The following is a 17,833-nucleotide window of genomic DNA, read 5'->3' as shown; positions in this document are numbered from 1 at the left end:
CTCAAAAAAACAAAAACATAATGAAATCTCTCCTTTCCGAATTTATGAAGCTCATCATTCTTCATTTGACAGCTTTAAAAAGTTCAAAAAGACCTTCCATACTCTCCCACAGAAGCCCTACAAATCTCCATTTTGTTAATCATTTGGGATGCCTGAGAACTTGTAATTCAATGAGTAGAAATGTAGCATTGCAAAATTCATTTATAAAATCCTCTAAAAGTGTTCTATTCTAACTTGGCTTGGAAAAAAATAATCATTTATAAATAAATATTCCCCAAACTCCTAGAAATACAGGAACTGATCCAAATGTTTTTCAAGTTAACGCAATTTGGATACAATTTAGTTAAATAAGATAAATTTAATATTTTTTGTGTAATAAAACAACTATGTCTTCAGAGTTATCACTATTAAATATAAAACAAACAAGTTTCTTTTTTTTTTTTTTTTTTTTTTGAGATGTAGTCTCTCTCTGTCACCCAGGCTGGGGTACAGTGGTGCGATCTCAGCTCACTGAAGGCTCCACCTCCTGGGTTCACGCCATTCTCCTGCCTCAGCCTCCCAAGTAACTGGGACTACAGGCGCCTGCCACCACGCCCAGTTAATTTTTTTTGTAGTATTTTTAGTAGAGACAGGGTTCCACAGTGTTAGCCAGGATGGTCTTGATCTCCTGACCTCATGATCCACCCACCTCGGCCTCCCAAAGTGCTGGGATTACAGGTGTGAACCACCGTGCCCGGCCAACAAACAAGTTTCTATTCTGCTTGAGTGCTTACAAGAAGCTGATATTATACTTACTAGATAATTAGAATCAAATCTATAAGCTTTAAGGTTTTAAATCTTCATTTTTATGAAAAACATATTTCCTCTTTTTTATGGTGAAAAGATATACATCTATTTAGAATCAGCCAGCTGGACTCAGTTTAGATGATCCCAAGTTTGTTGGCAACATCCAAAGCATCATAATCAGGAGCCAGTCAAACATATGCCTTCTTCTCTCCATCAGGCTGAATCAGGATGTTGACTGTGGCCACATCCATGTCCCAGAGCTTCTTCACAGTCTGTTTGATCTGGTGCTTGTTGGCTTTAACATTGACAGTGAACACAAGCATGTTGTTATCTTCTATCTTCCTCATGGCTGACTCAGTGGTCAGTGGAAACTTGATGATAGCATGGTGGTCAAGCTTGTTTCTCCGGGGGGCGCTCTTCCCAGGATATCTGGGCTGCTCCGCAGTCACAGTGTCTTGGGATGCTGGAAGGTGGGTGACGTGCAGATCTTCTTTTTTGGGGGCGCTGTGGACACATTTCAACACTGCCTTCTTGGTCTTTAAAGCCTTTGCTTTGGCTTTGGCTTTAGGAGGGGCAGGAGCTTCCTTCTTCGCTTTTGGTGCCATGTTGTGAAAAGTGAAAAACAATATTTCAATAATAAGTTTTTTACAGTAAATCTGCCTAATAGTAGTTTCCAAAATACTTTTGGTAATTTTTAACCTTAAAGTTAAGCTAAGTAAAATATTTCCATTAAATATCTAGATCATTTATAAATAAGATACAATACTAAAACATTAATTACTGGACATAAGTAATTCAACTTTATATACTTTTCACTTATTTTTACAGAGAAACTAGATATTTTGGCCTGTTAATAAAAATATTTTTGCCTACCACACTGTACTATGTACTATGAGAAACTACTACACTGTACTGTGTACTGTGAGAAACTACCACACTGTACTGTGTACTATGAGAAACAACCACACTGTACTGTGTACTATGAGAAACTACCACACTGTACTATGTACTATGAGAAACAACCACACTGTACTGTGTACTGTGAGAAACAACCACACTGTACTATGTACTATGAGAAACTACCACACTGCACTGTGTACTGTGAGAAACAACCACACTGTACTGTGTACTATGAGAAACAACCACACTGTACTGTGTACTGTGAGAAACAACCACACTGTACTGTGTACTGTAAGAAACTACCACACTGTACTGTGTACTATGAGAAACTACCACACTGTACTGTGTACTGTAAGAAACAACCACACTGTACTGTGTACTGTGAGAAACTACCACACTGTACTGTGTACTATGAGAAACAACCACACTGTACTGTGTACTATGAGAAACTACCACACTGTACTGTGTACTGTGAGAAACTACCACACTGTACTATGTACTATGAGAAACAACCACACTGCACTGTGTACTGTGAGAAACTACCACACTGCACTGTGTACTGTGAGAAACTACCACACTGCACTGTGTACTGTGAGAAACTACCACACTGCACTGTGTACTGTGAGAAACTACCACACTGCACTGTGTACTGTGAGAAACTACCACACTGCACTGTGTACTGTGAGAAACTACCACACTGCACTGTGTACTGTGAGAAACTACCACACTGCACTGTGTACTATGAGAAACAACCACACTGCACTGTGTACTATGAGAAACTACCACACTGTACTGTGTACTGTGAGAAACTACCACACTGTACTGTGTACTGTGAGAAACTACCACACTGCACTGTGTACTATGAGAAACAACCACACTGTACTGTGTACTATGAGAAACTACCACACTGCACTGTGTACTATGAGAAACATGTGTACTATGAGAAAACACATCCCGATGTTGGGAGATGGTATACTCATACATTTTCTAATCTACTACAGAATGCTAACATATGACAGTTTAAAACGGTCTATGTCTTAGTTTTCTCTGGAAAATAAAAGTATTAAAATTATAATCAATATATGTAAATAAAACTACTAGAAACAAGCCAGGCACAGTGGTTCACGCCTACAATCCCAGCACTTTGGGAGGCCAAGATGGGTGGATCATGACTTCAGGAGATTGAGACCATCCTGGCTAACACGGTGAAACCATGTCTCCACCAAAAATACAAAAAATTAGCTGGGCACGGTGGCAGGCGCCTGTTGTCCCAGCTACTCAGGAGACTTAGGCAGGAGAATGGCATGAACCCAGGAGGTAGAGCCTTCAGTGAGCTGAGATCACACCACCACACTCCAGCCTGGGGGACAGAGCGAGACTCTGTCTCAAAAAAAAAAACAAAAAACACTACTAGAAATAATAGAATAACTAGAAACAACTCTATGCAAAGTATGTAAGAAAAGTAGGGCATGTTTTGTCAGAAAAATAGGATGTAATATTTTATAAGGAAAACCATACAAAATATACAAATAAAAAGAGATACCTAACCTTCCCTGTGTTATATTTGCATGGGTAAAATGTTATGTTTTCAGAAATTATATAAAATTCCTGGAAATTTGTCAACGTCCTCCTTATTCATGCTATGTGCTGGTATAGAGTTATGAGTCATAATTGCAGTTATTATTTTAAAGGTTGTACGCCACAGAAAAAAAAATCAGATATCTTTGTCAGTTGTGGTATAATGAACTCTCATCAGATCTTTCATCACAGCCATTTCATACCTTTTGTCATTTAGATATCATTTCCCACTGATGCTTTCCTGAAAGCTCCTGCAATCAGCTACAGGTCAGAATGTTTGTCTCCAACACAGGACTCCCTCTGAGAGTCACCCGTCTGCTCACCGAGAGAAATGCGTATCTGAGTGCCTCATCAGGAGAGGGTAACCGGCAACTCAAAAGAATGAAACCATTTGTCTCTTACCTACCTATGACCTGGAAGCTCCCTGTCTGGCCTTCTCTTCAAGTTGTCTCACCTTTCTGGAGTGAACCAAGGTACATCTTTCACACATTGATCGATGTCTCGTGTCTCCCTAAAGTGTGTAAAACCAAGCTGGGCCCCAACCACCTTGGGCCCGTGTTGTTGGGACCTCCTGCGGAGGCATCACAGGCGCATCCTCAAACTTGGCAAAATAAACTTTCTAAAAAATCTGAGACCTGTCTCAGATTTTCAGGGTTCACACATGTAATGTAGGATGTCAATGTTTATAAAACAGACATTATTCTATCTACTATTTAAAATATGCTGCCAATTAACCTTTGACTTTCTCAACAAAATAAAAAACGTTGATGAGGTACAAATAATATATTTAAACTTAAATAATGTTGCAAGTTTTAATATGCCTACTTTTCAATTTTTCAATACTATTTTTACTAATTTAACACTGTAAGAAAAATGAGTAATGAAAACATGAATAAAAGCGTTTACGGCCGGGCGCGGTGGCTCAAGCCTGTAATCCCAGCACTTTGGGAGGCCGAGACGGGCAGATCACGAGGTCAGGAGATCGAGACCATCCTGGCTAACACGGTGAAACCCCGTCTCTACTAAAAAATACAAAAAACTAGCCAGGCGCGGTGGCGGGCGCCTGTAGTCCCAACTACTTGGGAGGCTGAGGCAGGAGAATGGCGTGAACCCTGGAGGCGGAGCTTGCAGTGAGCTGAGATCCGGCCACTGCACTCCAGCCTGGGCGGCAGAGCGAGACTCCGTCTCAAAAAAAAAAAAAAAAAAAAAAAGCGTTTACAGGGGGTGCACATGTTTCCTCCAGCCTCTGTCCATCTCCAGCTTTCATCCCAACTGTCCTGACAGTGGCTCTAAGCATTTCTCCTTTCTCTATACCAAGATCTCCTGCTGAAGCAAACCCAAATCTTATCACGTGTTATGACATGCCGTGATGATGAGCAACCAAAGCCTCGAGGAAAGGATGCTTTTGTAAAACAAGACTTGTAGAACATAACGTGTGAAGTAAAGCCCATGGCAGAGCTCCCTCTTTAGCACACGGGGGCAGACAGGAAGCTTTTGCCTCACCTTCCTCACTGGCCCGCAGCCACGTCTCCCCAGGTCAGTCTTGAGGACAATGAAACTCTTGTCTTCACTGTGGACACACTGCCAGGTGCTCCAAAGCCATGGCCTCTTCTCGGGTGGGTCCTGAGGAGAACAAAGCTCTGGTTCTAATCCTAACCCCAATCCTGTCTCTAGACTTTGACTCTGACCCTAAACCCTGATCCCTACCCTGGTCCCTAATTCTGACCCTGACTTTGACCTTGACTCTGATCTTGACCCTGACCATGACCCCACCTCTAACCATACTTCCGGCCCTGACTCTGACACAGACCCTAATCCTAACACAAACCCTACTATTATCTTTACAAGCTATCTCTAATCTTACCCCCTACTGCTAAATAGCTGTACCCAAAAGCACTTTTTAAATTATTTAACTTCTTTTCCTTGAATTCTCTAAGGACATCCTAAAGGAGATGTCATTATGTATTTTGCAGTCCCTCTGAGTGGTATGGCTTCAGATAGGAAGTTCTAATACTTCGCAAGACATAAAAAGTTTGGAGAGTAATAGCACGGGGTTGTTAGGGATGCATGTTGGCATTCACAATAGTCACTGGTGCTGTTCTCCAGATATTTTCAGTTCAGTTTTTATTATGCATTCTGACTATTCCAACCCACCTGCTTAAATTTTTGTATGACCACATAGCTTTTTTTTTTTTTTTTTTTTTTTTTTTTTTGTGCCAATGGAGGTGAGAAGAAATAACATGTGACTTTTTCAGGAGAAATCTCTAAGAACAGAGTTCTATTCAGCATGCTTTTTTCTCTTTTCTATAGCAATAATTTTAGCAATATTAATAGCTTCAAAAACTAACTTAGCTATTAGGTTTTTTAAAATGTCTTTTGTCTTCCAGTTTGTAAGCCACACTGATCAGGACTACAGAGTTGAATTATTAGAAGTGATAAAGGAAAGATAATGCTTATCTTTTGAAAACATGAATTACCTGTTTAACGGGCACAAACAAGTTTTGTTCTATTCATCAGGTAATACACAAAACTTTACACAAAAAGTGAGGGTCAGGGAATGCAGAGAACATAAGAAAACACAAACTACTCACTCCGTTGCATTCTAGGAAAGCAGCAGAAAACAGACTATGCTACCTGCCAACAATGAGCAAGTGTCCTAATTGTTGTCACCCAGGCTGGAGTGCGGTGGCATGATCTCGGCTCACTACAACCTCTGCCTCCCAGATTCAAGTGATTCTCCTGCCTCGGTCTCCCGAGTAGCTGGGACTACAGGCTCCTGCCACCACGCCAAGCTAATGAATCTTTATAGTTTTCTGCATGTAAGATCATGTCATCTGCAAACAGAGATAATTTTACTTCTTCCTTTCAATTTGGATGCCTTTTGTTTATTTTACTGGCCTAATTGTTCAGGCTACAACTTCCAGGACTATATTGAATAGCAGTAGCAAGACTGAAAATCCTTACCTTGTTTATGATATTAGAAGAAAGGCTTTCAGTTTTTCATCATTGACTGTGAAGTTAAAAACAGGCTTTTCAGCTGGGTGCGGTGGCTCAGGCCTGTAAACCCAGCACTTTGGGAGGCCGAGGTGAGTGGATCACGAGGTCAGGAGATCAAGACCATCCTGGCTAACATGGTGAAACCCCGTCTCTACTAAAAATACAAAAAATTAGCCAGGTGTGGTGGCAAGTGCCTGTAGTCCCAGCTACTCGGGAGGCTGAGGCAGGAGAAGGGAGTGAACCCAGGAGGCGGAGCTTGCAGCGAGACGAAATTACGCCACCGCACTCCAGCCTGGGCGACAGAGAGAGACTCCATCTCATAAAAAAAAAAAAAAAAAGGGCTTGTCTTATACAACCTTTTTATGTTGAGGTGATTTCCTTCTATTCCTAGTTTGTTCAGTGTGTTTGTCAGGAAAGATCAATTTACATTTAAAAAATTAATGTAATAGATACCTTATTAGGTATATCTTAATAGATATGATGAAACAAAGATGAAGTTTTATCTATTTTTTTAAATCTTAAGAAAATTAGCAATGCCCCTAATAGAAGCATAGGCCTTAATCACACTTCAGAAAACATTTCCAAATAGCCCTTGGATAATACTTGGAATCATCACTCTCTGATCCAGAATTCTCTGTCTCTAATGAAAAACTCCAGAGTTAGACTGAGCATGGTGGCTCACGCCTCTAATCTCAGCACTTTGGGAGTCCGAGGCAGGTGGATCACCTGAGGTCAGGAGTTCGAGACCAGCATCGCCAACGTGGAGAAACTCTGTCTCTACTAAAAATACAAAAATTAGCCAGGTGTGGTGGTGCACACCCATAGTTCCCAACAACTCGCAAGGCTGAGGCAGGAGAATCGCTTGAGTCCAGGGGGTGGAGGTTGCAGTGAGCGGAGATTGTGCCACTGCACTCCAGCCTGGGCAACAGAGGGAGACTCCGTATCAAAAAAAAAAAAAAAGAGAATCTCTAGAGTTTGGAAATATTTACCAAGCAAACCACTGATTTCTCATCACCTTTTAGTCAAACCTCCTTGGATGGCCTTCAGAGTGGAACAGAGTAAACACCAGAAGATAAGTATTTCCCAAATCCCATTGACAAGAAACTTTCCTCATAGATGCAAATACAGGTAAGAGAAGGAGAATGTACAGACTATCCTAGGAACTACTGCCTTCCTTTCCTGATCTCTTTAGCACAGAGTCTGACGTCATCATTATTTTAAGAGTTAATAAGAACAGCAACAATAATCGCTACCATGGTGTTATTTTCTCAGTATTTTCAGACTTTATTTTCAGCATTTTACATGAATAAACTTTATGTATAGTACCTATTCAACTTTACATATAGGACCTATTAAGTAGATGCTATAACTATAGCCATTTTACAGATGAGAAAACTGAGGTATAAAAATGTTCAATTATATCCCTGGGCTCACATTCAGTGTTGGTGCAGTCTAATACAAAAATCCTTCTCCAAAGCACTTACAAGATCATTAAAAGTTTCATAGTTTTTTAAAGTTTATGTTCTCTTACCCACATGTCTTTACATCATTCGTCCAACTGATTTTTCAACCTCAGTTTTTCTCTGTCATGGTAAAGTGAGATTTGCACTAAAACACTCTGATTAAGGGAAGCTTCCAAGTAAATAGACAATTCATACTGTGGATGGTCTCAGAAGGAGATAGGGTCCCTACCCTCATAAGGGACCCATTCTGATCAGAGGAAACAGCTTCCAGCCCTGAGGAGTTTCAGGTTTGAAGATTGAGAAACAACAAATAAGAAAATGGTTTAGGACTTCATATAGGTTACACCCTATTAAGTAAAAATGTATTCTTCTGGAATCGATTTCAAATGCTCATTCCTGTAGAAGGCAGTAACAGCTCCTTCCTGTGGGCTCCAGTTAGGGAACTGTCATGTTGTTTGGAATTATTTGTTTAGCCTGCCTGCTGCTTCTTCATTGTGAGCTCTTCAGGAGTCTAGTCCATACCTGATTCTTCTCAGAACTCCCAAGCCCAGCTCAGGGCCTCTGACAGCCTCCTGAGTGTTTTCTGAATGACTGATTACAAGTTTATGAATTAAACTATAAGTAACAGGGTCAAGAGATGCCGAAAATATCTTTGAGTTAGATTTCAACTGTAGAGATGATATCAGGACTATGAGATAATTTTCGTTTGTTATTTTTCTGTAGGGGCAGGGGGTGGTTTGAGACAGGGTCTGGCTCCTTCGCCCAGGTTGGAGTGCAATGGCTCAATCTCGGCTTACTGCAGCCTCCATCTCCTAGGTTAGTGTGATCCTCCTGCCTCAGCCTCCTGAGTAGCTGGGACCACAGGCATGCACCACCATGCCCAGCTAATTTTTTTTTTTTTTTTTTTTTTTTTTTTTTTGAGACGGAGTCTCGCTCTGCCGCCTGGGCTGGAGTGCAGTGGCCGGATCTCAGCTCACTGCAAGCTCCGCCTCCCAGGTTCCCGCCATTCTCCTGCCTCAGCCTCCCGAGTAGCTGGGACTACAGGCACCCGCCACCTCACCCGGCTAGTTTTTTTTGTATTTTTTAGTAGAGACGGGGTTTCACCGTGTCAGCCAGGATGGTCTCGATCTCCCGACCTCATGATCCACCCGTCTCGGCCTCCCAAAGTGCTGGGATTACAGGTTTGAGCCACCGCGCCCGGCCCAACCCGGCTAATTTTTATGTGTTTTGTACAGACAGGGTTTTGCCATGTAGCTCAGGCTGGTCTTGAACTCCTGGGTTCGAGCCATCCTCCCACCTCAGCCTCCCAAAGTGCTGGGATTACAGATGTGAGCCACCACACCCAGTCTGTGAGAAAAATTATTTATTTATTTTATTTTATTTTTGAGACAGAGTTTCACTCTTGTCACCCAGGCTGGAGTGCAGTGGCGCGATCTTGGCTCGCTGCAACCTCCACCTCCTGAGTTCAAGTTGTTCTCCTGCCTCAGCCTCCCAAGTGGCTGGGATTACAGGGGCCTGCCACCACACCCAGCTAGTTTTTTGTATTTTCTGTAGAGACGGGGTTGGCCGGACTGGTCTAAAACTCCTGACCTCAGGTGATCTGCCTTCCTCGGCCTCCCAAAATGCTGGGATTATAGGTGTGAACCACTACACCCAGCGAGGAAAATTATTAATCTCACATTCAGACTGTATTAAGTAGCTCAAAAAACACTTAGTGAACATTATTATCTTTCGTGTTCACTACAATATTAAGAATTAGTGCCAGGGGTAGTGGCTCACACCTGTAATCCCAGCACTTTGAGAAGCGGAGGTGGGCAGATCACCTGAGGTCAGGAGTTTGAGACCAGCCTGGCCAACATGGTAAAACCCCACCTCTACTAAAACTACAAAAATCAGTTGGGCATGGTGGTGGACACCTGTAATCCCAACTACTCAGGAGGCTGAAGCAGGAGAATCACCTGAACCTGGGAGACGGAGGCTGCAGTGACCTGAGATTATGCCACTGCACTCCAGCTTAGGCAACAGTGAGACTCCCTCTCACAAAAAAAAAAAAAAAAAGAATTAAAAAATTAGCATGGGCTGGGTGTGGGGGCTCTTGCCTATAATGCCAGCACTTTGGGATGCTGAGGTGGGTGGATCACTTGAGGTGAGGAGTTCGAGACCAGCCTGGCCAACCTAGCGAAACCCTGTCTCTAATAAATACACAAAAATTAGCTGGGTGTGGTGGTGCCTATAATCCTAGCTTCTCGGGAAGCTGAGGTAGGAGAATCTCTTGAATCTGGGAGGTGGAGGCTACAATGAGCTGAAATCGTGCCACTGCATTCCAGCTTAGGCAACAGAGCAAGACTCCAAAAAAAAAAAAAAAAAAAAGCAAGCATGCATGCCAATTTCTGGATCAGGAAACTAAAGAGAATTAGCTAACAATACACCCTTATTCAAGCAGACAAGCAGAATTGGTACAGGAATTAACTAATCTAATTCCAAAGCCAAATATTCTTTCCAGGATATGGCAACATGCAACTTTGACATCATTTTCTTAGTTGTCTAGATATATTTTTGCCAATCATCTCTCTGTTCTGTTCCCAACCTTACTGCCCTATTACCTCATTTTCTGGATGTGCTTTGTCCCTCTGCTTTTCTACATTTCCCTTTCCATCAAAAGTCTACTAGTTTATGGAAGATTCCCTCCTTCTCTCTGTAAGCCCTTATCCCCTTCTTTCACAGATCTCGTTGATTCTCCAGCTAGTCTTCCCAAGTATTCTTCCTCCTTCCCTTTAACTTATACAGAACATTTTGAGAGACAGTTGAAGGAAAAGAGCCTTAAGACATGGGTTACAGTCCCAGATTCACTATCCACTTAGACCTTTTCTTTTCCCTCTAGTATTTAGACACTCTAGGTATTTCCAAGGTTTGAACATTAACTAGAGTCATGCATATGAAAACACGTTGCAAGCCATAAAGAACTAAAGAAATGCATGTTATCTTTTAATATGTGACTCTCACATTAAAGGAAATGCCCAAGACATCATTCAATAATGAATCTAGTTTGAAAGAATTGTCAGGAACGCCAAATTTACTGAATACAAGTAGCTCAGAGCAGGCTCAGAAACCAGCGTCCCCTCCTGGAGAAGCAAGGACCTCTGGAGAGCACTCTAGACTAAAACTGGGTAAGAAAAAGTATGGGGGGACTTTAGTCCCTCTATGTCCTCTAGAAAGGTTGATGAGTACGGTCTACCTATGTGGGGTGGACTTTGGATAGGCCTGGGCTTAAGCTGGACTCAACTGTGAGAGCAGAAGTTAGATGCAGTATTTTGTTAAAATTATTTATTTGTTCACTCAAACAGTCTCACTCTGTCACCCAGGCTGGAGTGCAGTGGCGTGATCTCTGCACTCTCTGCCTCCATGAAAATAGCGATTTTCATGCCTCAGTCACCCAAGTAGCTGGGATTATAGGCGTGCACCACCATGCCCAGCTGATTTTTGTATTTTTAATAGAGACAAGGTTTCACCATGTTGACCAGGCTGGTCTCAAACTCCTGGCCTCAAGTGATCTGCTCACCTCTGCCTCCCAAAATTCTGATATTACAGGCTTGAGCCACCATGCCCAGCCTTGGATACACTATTGAATAGCATGTAAGAACATTAACTTTGGTCACTCACTTGAGTTATAATCCACGTAGAAGCATTGGGGCCTTGGGCAAATCTTATAAATTATATGAGCTCCTGAATGGTAATCTGTAAAATGAGACCAAGTATATACAGCTCATATATTGCTTGAAATCATTAAATTAAATATAAATGAATTGATACATGCAAGGCGTCCAATAAATACCTCTGATAATAGATCTTCTTTTGTGCATTTCTACATTTCCTCTCCCATCACATGTCAACTAGTTTATAGAAGATCTCTGATACAGATTATACTTTCTTGGTATTGTATGTCCAGGCCTTTGTTCAATGCCTAAGATGAAATGTGCCCTCAAGAAACATTTCATAAATGAATAAATGCATGAATAAACCATTTTGTAAGTAGAAAGGTTGGGAGGTTAATGGGATAATGAGAACAGCCAGAAACTAAAGTTGAATAGGCATCTGTAGTCAGTGTAGGTGTGGGGTCTAAGTCTCTCTGAAGCAGTAAAGAAGGGCAGACTAGAGTATGTAGAAAGGTAGATGCTAATTTGATGGTAGGAGATTTCACATTTTCTTATGAAACAAGGATGAACACTCCAGACTCCCAATTTTACCCATCTACTCTTCTCCAACCTAGAGCTCAGGAGGAAGGAGACTGAAGGAAAGATGTATAGCCTGAGAGAAAGAAAGGGTCATGCGTACAAAGAGGTCAGTGAGCTGCAGGATGATGACTACCTCTGTCGGCCCTTTTGGCCACTCTCACAGCTTGCTGTTATGTCCTGGTACAATAATTTCATCATTGGCCCACAAATCATTCCTTCACTCTAACGAATTAGAGTATAAGATTGGGGCTAAATAATGTGAGCACCGAACTCTTTCTGAAGCTCTTATATCGAGGAACATGCATTATAACTTTCCTAATCCCTGCTTCCCTCACTTCCAGATTGTGAGATGTGTCAGAACTTCTTCATTGACAGCTGTGCTGCTCATGGGCCCCCTACATTTGTAAAGGACAATGCAGTGAACAAAGGGCATCCCAACCGTTCAGCCCTCAGTCTGCCCCCGGGGCTGAGAATTGGGCCATCAGGCATCCCTCAGGCTGGGCTTGGAGTATGGAACGAGGCATCTGATCTGCCGCTGGGTCTGCACTTTGGCCCCTGTGAGGGCCGAATTACAGAAGACAAAGAGGCAGCCAACAGTGGATACTCCTGGCTGGTAAGAAGAGCCTACTGTTTCCCTCTTCTGTCTTCCCACATCCCTTCTGTGCCTTTGGTGAGATATCACCCTCTACATGTTAGGATATAGGTATGGATAACATGGTTAGCTCTGTGTACTCAAGGGTCCTTGCATGAACATGGAACTCCTATTTAGAGATCAGAGGGTACCTGGGAGCAAAGTGGTACAAAGACAAAGAAGTGCATCCTCCCTTGTGGAGCTTCTGCTCTGACTAGACAAACCAACTGAGATGTATAGATGATGACTAAGGTGCAGGCCATGTGGTCTCAGTTGGCAGTTGAAGCTCTGCAGGCCCAAAGGCCATTGATGACAGTGGAGTAAAATAATTCTTCTCATTTTTACCCTCTAAAAAGCTTTACCTTATTTTTCTGAAACTCCGATCACCAAGGGGAGAAACTGCTATGAGTATGTGGATGGAAAAGATAAATCCTGGGCCAAATGGATGAGGTAAGGCCAGTAGCTCTCTGAGTTTCAGACAGAACCTTCATCTCTCACAAACCTGGATCTCCTTCTTTCTCATTATGCCTCCTTCAATGATTTTCACATCCTCTATTTCTATTTTTCTCCATACAATGCTGTTTTATACCGTCAACATTTAGAAAAAAAAAAACAAATATATAGATATTATGATTTATTGATATCAAAACATAAATATGTATGTTAGACAAAACTGAGGCACCAAGATAAACCTTGAGAAGCCTAGATTCACGGGGGACACTGAATTCATGCTTTAATATATGTAATCCACATTTATTAAGCACTTAGTATGTTCCAGGTTAGGAAGTGAAGTTCACTACTTGAACACAAGCGAGCTTCAGGATGACCCAGCCCCTTTCTACAATGGGCTCTCGTTCTATCAGAGAATAGAAAAACGAATCAACTATTACTGTTCTATGTTATTGGGCCAAGAGAAAAAGACTTCTAAGTTTCTCTGGGAATCTGGGGAAGTCAGGTGAATGGCACCTGAGTGAACTGTAGGGTGATTAGAGGAAGGCCTATCCAAGAAAGATGGACTTGGGCTGAGTGTAGAATGATGTGTGCTAATCTAGAAACAGAGCACATGATCCAGCACCAAGTTCTATGTATAAAACAGAATTAATTTAGAGTTTAGAGAAGCTAGAGGTCAATGTGTTTTATGGCCAATCAAGGTGGAGGTAGGTCTGGAGTTGGGCTTTGAAAAAATGGTTAATTAGGCACAGCAGGGAAGCATTCTAGGCAGGATGAGCAGTGTAGTCAGAAGTGCAAGTTCATATGACATTGTGAAAGAGATTTAGGAATGAGCAGAAGGTTCCCAGAGGAGTGCTGGGATTACAGGCTTGAGCCACCGCGCCCGGCCTTAACTCTTAAGGAGAGTAAAATACCATCTAAAGTCAGTAAAATTTCACATCAGTGGCTTCCAAAATTAAATATTCATGTTATATGCCTTTGCCTCTTTGGAACAATTTTTATTGTTTTAAATCTTTGTTCTGATTTTATATTCTAAGTACTTCATGCACAAAGTATTTAACAGCATATAGTACTGAAAGACTTAAAGACAAAAATCAAGTTCTCAAACACCTACCAGCTCTCCCAACAAGGTAGTTTCTTCTGGCATTTCTGTAATGTTTATTAATGATATACATGTGCTGTTATTCATTGATTCATTATCTCAATTAGCTGTCATGTGAATTCCCACTCTGTGCCAGATAATGTTGCAGGAAGTATAAATACAGATTGATCAAGACAATCGGAAAAACTGCTCTTGAACAGATGACATGTGAATTAGGGAACCATATGATGACATACACACATATGTGTAATATCAGACAGTGATTAGTGCTTTGAAGAAAATGAATCCAGAGGCTGGGCGCGGTGGCTCAAGCCTGTAATCCCAGCACTTTGGGAGGCCGAGATGGGTGGATCACGAGGTCAGGAGATCGAGACCATCCTGGCTAACATGGTGAAACCCCGTCTCTATTAAGAAATACAAAAAACTAGCCGGGCGCGGTGGTGGGCGCCTGTAGTCCCAGCTACTCGGGAGGCTGAGGCCGGAGAATGGTGTGAACCCGGGAGGTGGAGCTTGCAGTGAGCTGAGATCCAGCCACTGCACTCCAGCCTGGGCAACAGAGCGAGACTCGGTCTCAAAAAAAAAAAAAAAGAAGAAAAAAAAAAAAAGAAAATGAATCCAGAAAGAGTAACTGGGGATCAGCATGAGACCTGGAGTCAATGTGAGACCTGGGGTCAGTGTGAGACCTGGGGGTCAGTGTGAGGTGAGAGTAGAGTGTTGCAGGGGATTGTCAGGGAAAGTTTCTCTTAGGAGACAGCATTTGAGAAGTGCAAGTGCCTGTGGGCCAATAGTTCCAGGCACAGGGCGCAGCTAGTGCAATGGTCCTGAGGCCAGAAATAGTTCAGCTTTGGTTCATTCTTGGAAAACAGGCTGCGGTGGGTCATCCCCTCAGAGCTGCTCCAGTTTCCAGGTGAGAGAGAATGGTGGGCAGGATGAAGGTGGGGAGCACGGAGGTAAGCCTGAGCAGGGATATATTTTGAAACAAGACTTCCTATTGTTTTTGAAATGGGCTCAGACTGAATGAAATAACTCAAACATGAATACTTGATGTGCAGCCTGAGAAAGAGCATATTCTCATTTTACGATTTGTGGAATCTGAAATAGAAGCAGTTCATGCACCTAGTTGGGGCAGCAGGACCGAGTCCTTTAGTCAGTGGGACCTGACCACTCTGTGTTGGCCAACCTGAATCCCACCTCATGATGGACAAGCAGGCACATAACAGTCTTCAATCAAATATGTCCTTTTGAATGAGGAGACGCAAATTCAGATTTGCTCACACAGCTTCTCTTTAACCACATTTGTGGATCTCCAGGCTGAGTGTTCCTAATAGATCCTTTTCCCCTCTTAGGAAGTCACTAAGGACAATCTCACCTAAGTCACCAAGAGTGTTATTTCTCAATAGAATAATATAACTGAAGACCTCGTGTCAGCAAAAGTGCCCAGGGACCAGGGAGGGAGGATGTAGCAGAGGGTGATCAGGGAAGACTATAGGACTTGTGGGGGAAGGTCACTGCAGTTCCATCTATGTAAGGAATGACGCTGCCCCTGGTGCTGCTTGAGGTTTTACCTCGTCTGGCTGATGTGTCGAAAAGGCCCAAGATGTGGGATTTCTGAATTTTTTAAGATGTAGTGAATAAAAGTAGAATGGAAAAATGGACTGTAAAGGTCCATCCAGCACTTGCTAGGAGAGAGTTTGCATTGTTAACATATGAAGAATGACTGGTTTTCATATGATCTTCATACCTTTGTATGTGGTAAGGCCTGAACAAAACGTCTACCCTGACCAAAAACTTCCTCTTTCAGAACCAAAGCCAGAGATCTATCCATGCCCCTCATGCTGTCTGGCCTTTTCAAGTCAGAAATTTCTGTCAACATGTGGAACGCAATCACTCCTCTCAGAACTTCCCAGGACCATCTGCAAGAAAACTCCTCCAATCAGAGAATCCCTGCCCAGGGGATCAGAATCAGGAGCAGCAATATTCTGATCCATCCAGCTGTAATGACAAAACCAAAGGTCAAGAGATCAAAGAAAGGTCCAAACTCTTGAATAAAAGGACATGGCAGAGGGAGATTCTAAGGGCTTTTACTAGCCCACCCAAAGGACAAATGGGGAGCTCTAGAGTGGGAGAAAGAATGATGGAAGAAGAGTTCAGAACAGGCCAGAAAGCGAATCCAGGGAACACGGGCAAATTATTTGTGGGGGTAGAAATCTCAAGAATTGCAAAAGTCAAGTATGGAGAGTGTGGTCAAGGTTTCAGTGGTAAGTCAGATGTTATTACACACCAAAGGACACGCACAGAGGGGAAGCCCTACGTCTGCAGGGGGTGTGGGCGGCGCTTTAGCCGGAAGTCAAGCCTCCTCAGACACCAGAGGACACACACAGGGGAGAAGCCCTAGTCTGCAAGAAGAATGAGTAAGTCTTTAGTAATAAAACCTTATCTCAATAGCCACAAGAAGACAAATGTGGTCACCACACATTTGCACACCCCAGCTCTGAGGTGGCTTCAGCGGAAATCTGCTGACCCCTTACATTCTCCGAGAGTGTAAAGAGATCAGAAATAACTAATTAAACAAACCCACCAGTTTCATGACTATAGATGAGGAAGAACAGGGGATAGTTCTGTAAGTGTTCGGGGGATGTCAACATGTATGGTTCTTTCCCGCGCTGATCCCTTCCGTTTTTTGTTTTTTGCCTCCCATTCTAATAAATTTCATCTCCATACAAATCTGAACCCCGAGTGTATACCTCATTCTTCCCTTATCACTGAAGGCAAGAAGAGTCCAGAAGGGCCACAGAGAACTCATACGTTCAGCTCAAGTCTCCACAGGAATTCAACCCCCAGAAAGATATGTCCATCTGAAACCGGAGTCCATCTGGTTTCATTATTGGAGAATCGATTCCCAAGTCCAAGAAGATAAACATAGGATTTTAGACAGTCGCAGCAGGAAAGGGAGCTCCCTGGTCTCCTGGGAAGTGTGGCCTCTTCTCCTAACGGACCCCTCTCCTCTGCTCGATACTCTCCTTTGGCTCCCCCTGTCTCCTCTCCTGATTTCCTCCAATCTCTGTAGCCCCAGAGGTGAAAGCCAGACAGGAACACACATGTGTGTATATATGTGTTCACATGTGCTACATGCCTGCATGCATGGGTGCCCTCCGTGTGTGTATCTGTGTGAGTGTAGGGGGTTTCAAGGGTGTGTGAGGAATAAAACTCAAAATCCTAAGGAAATTGAACACTCTGAGAGAAGAGAGACAGACCCTCTCATATTGTTTTATATTCAGAAAAGGAAAGAGAAGCAAAACTAAAGGCAGGTAGCCCGGCGCCTACGAACCAGACCTGAAAGCAAGCAACCAGACCTGAAACCAGGCCTGGGCCTGCCTGACCTAAGCCTGCTAGTTAAAATTCGACTCCTGACCTAGCAACTGATGTTATCTGTAGATTATAGAAAGACATTGTGAAACTTCCCAGTCTGTTCTGTTTCATTCTGACCACCAGTCCATGCAGCCCCCAGTCACGTACCCCCTGCTTGCTCAATTGATCACAACCCTCTCACATGGACCCCCTTAAAGCTGTGAGCCCTTAAAAGGGACAGGAATTGCTTACTTGGGGAGCTTGGCTCTTGAGACAGGAGTCTTACCAATGCTGCCGGCCGAATAAACCTCTTCCTTCTTTTTTTTTTTTTTTTTTTGCGACGGAG

At 42.8% G+C, this 17,833-nt stretch overlaps 1 protein-coding gene and 1 pseudogene across 1 annotated transcript; one reads left to right on the top strand and one right to left on the bottom strand.

Annotated features, from left to right (window-relative positions):
* Positions 1 to 437: 437 nt before the first annotated feature.
* Positions 438 to 1,971, bottom strand: LOC105488885 (large ribosomal subunit protein uL23 pseudogene; annotated as a pseudogene).
* A 10,334-nt stretch (positions 1,972 to 12,305) lies between these two features.
* On the top strand, positions 12,306 to 16,534 carry LOC105488884 (PR/SET domain 7). The gene is given in 5 exon segments (XM_071083706.1): positions 12,306 to 12,588; positions 12,971 to 13,037; positions 15,006 to 15,046; positions 15,941 to 16,004; positions 16,006 to 16,534. Coding segments are annotated over 5 exon segments (984 nt in total).
* The last annotated feature ends 1,299 nt before the right edge of the window (positions 16,535 to 17,833 follow it).

The sequence above is a fragment of the Macaca nemestrina genome, chromosome 18 (genome assembly GCF_043159975.1).
Source record: "Macaca nemestrina isolate mMacNem1 chromosome 18, mMacNem.hap1, whole genome shotgun sequence".
Classification (NCBI taxonomy): Eukaryota; Metazoa; Chordata; class Mammalia; order Primates; family Cercopithecidae; genus Macaca; species Macaca nemestrina.
Note: the sequence above shows the minus strand (reverse complement) of the source record. Positions and strands in the feature narration are given on the sequence as shown.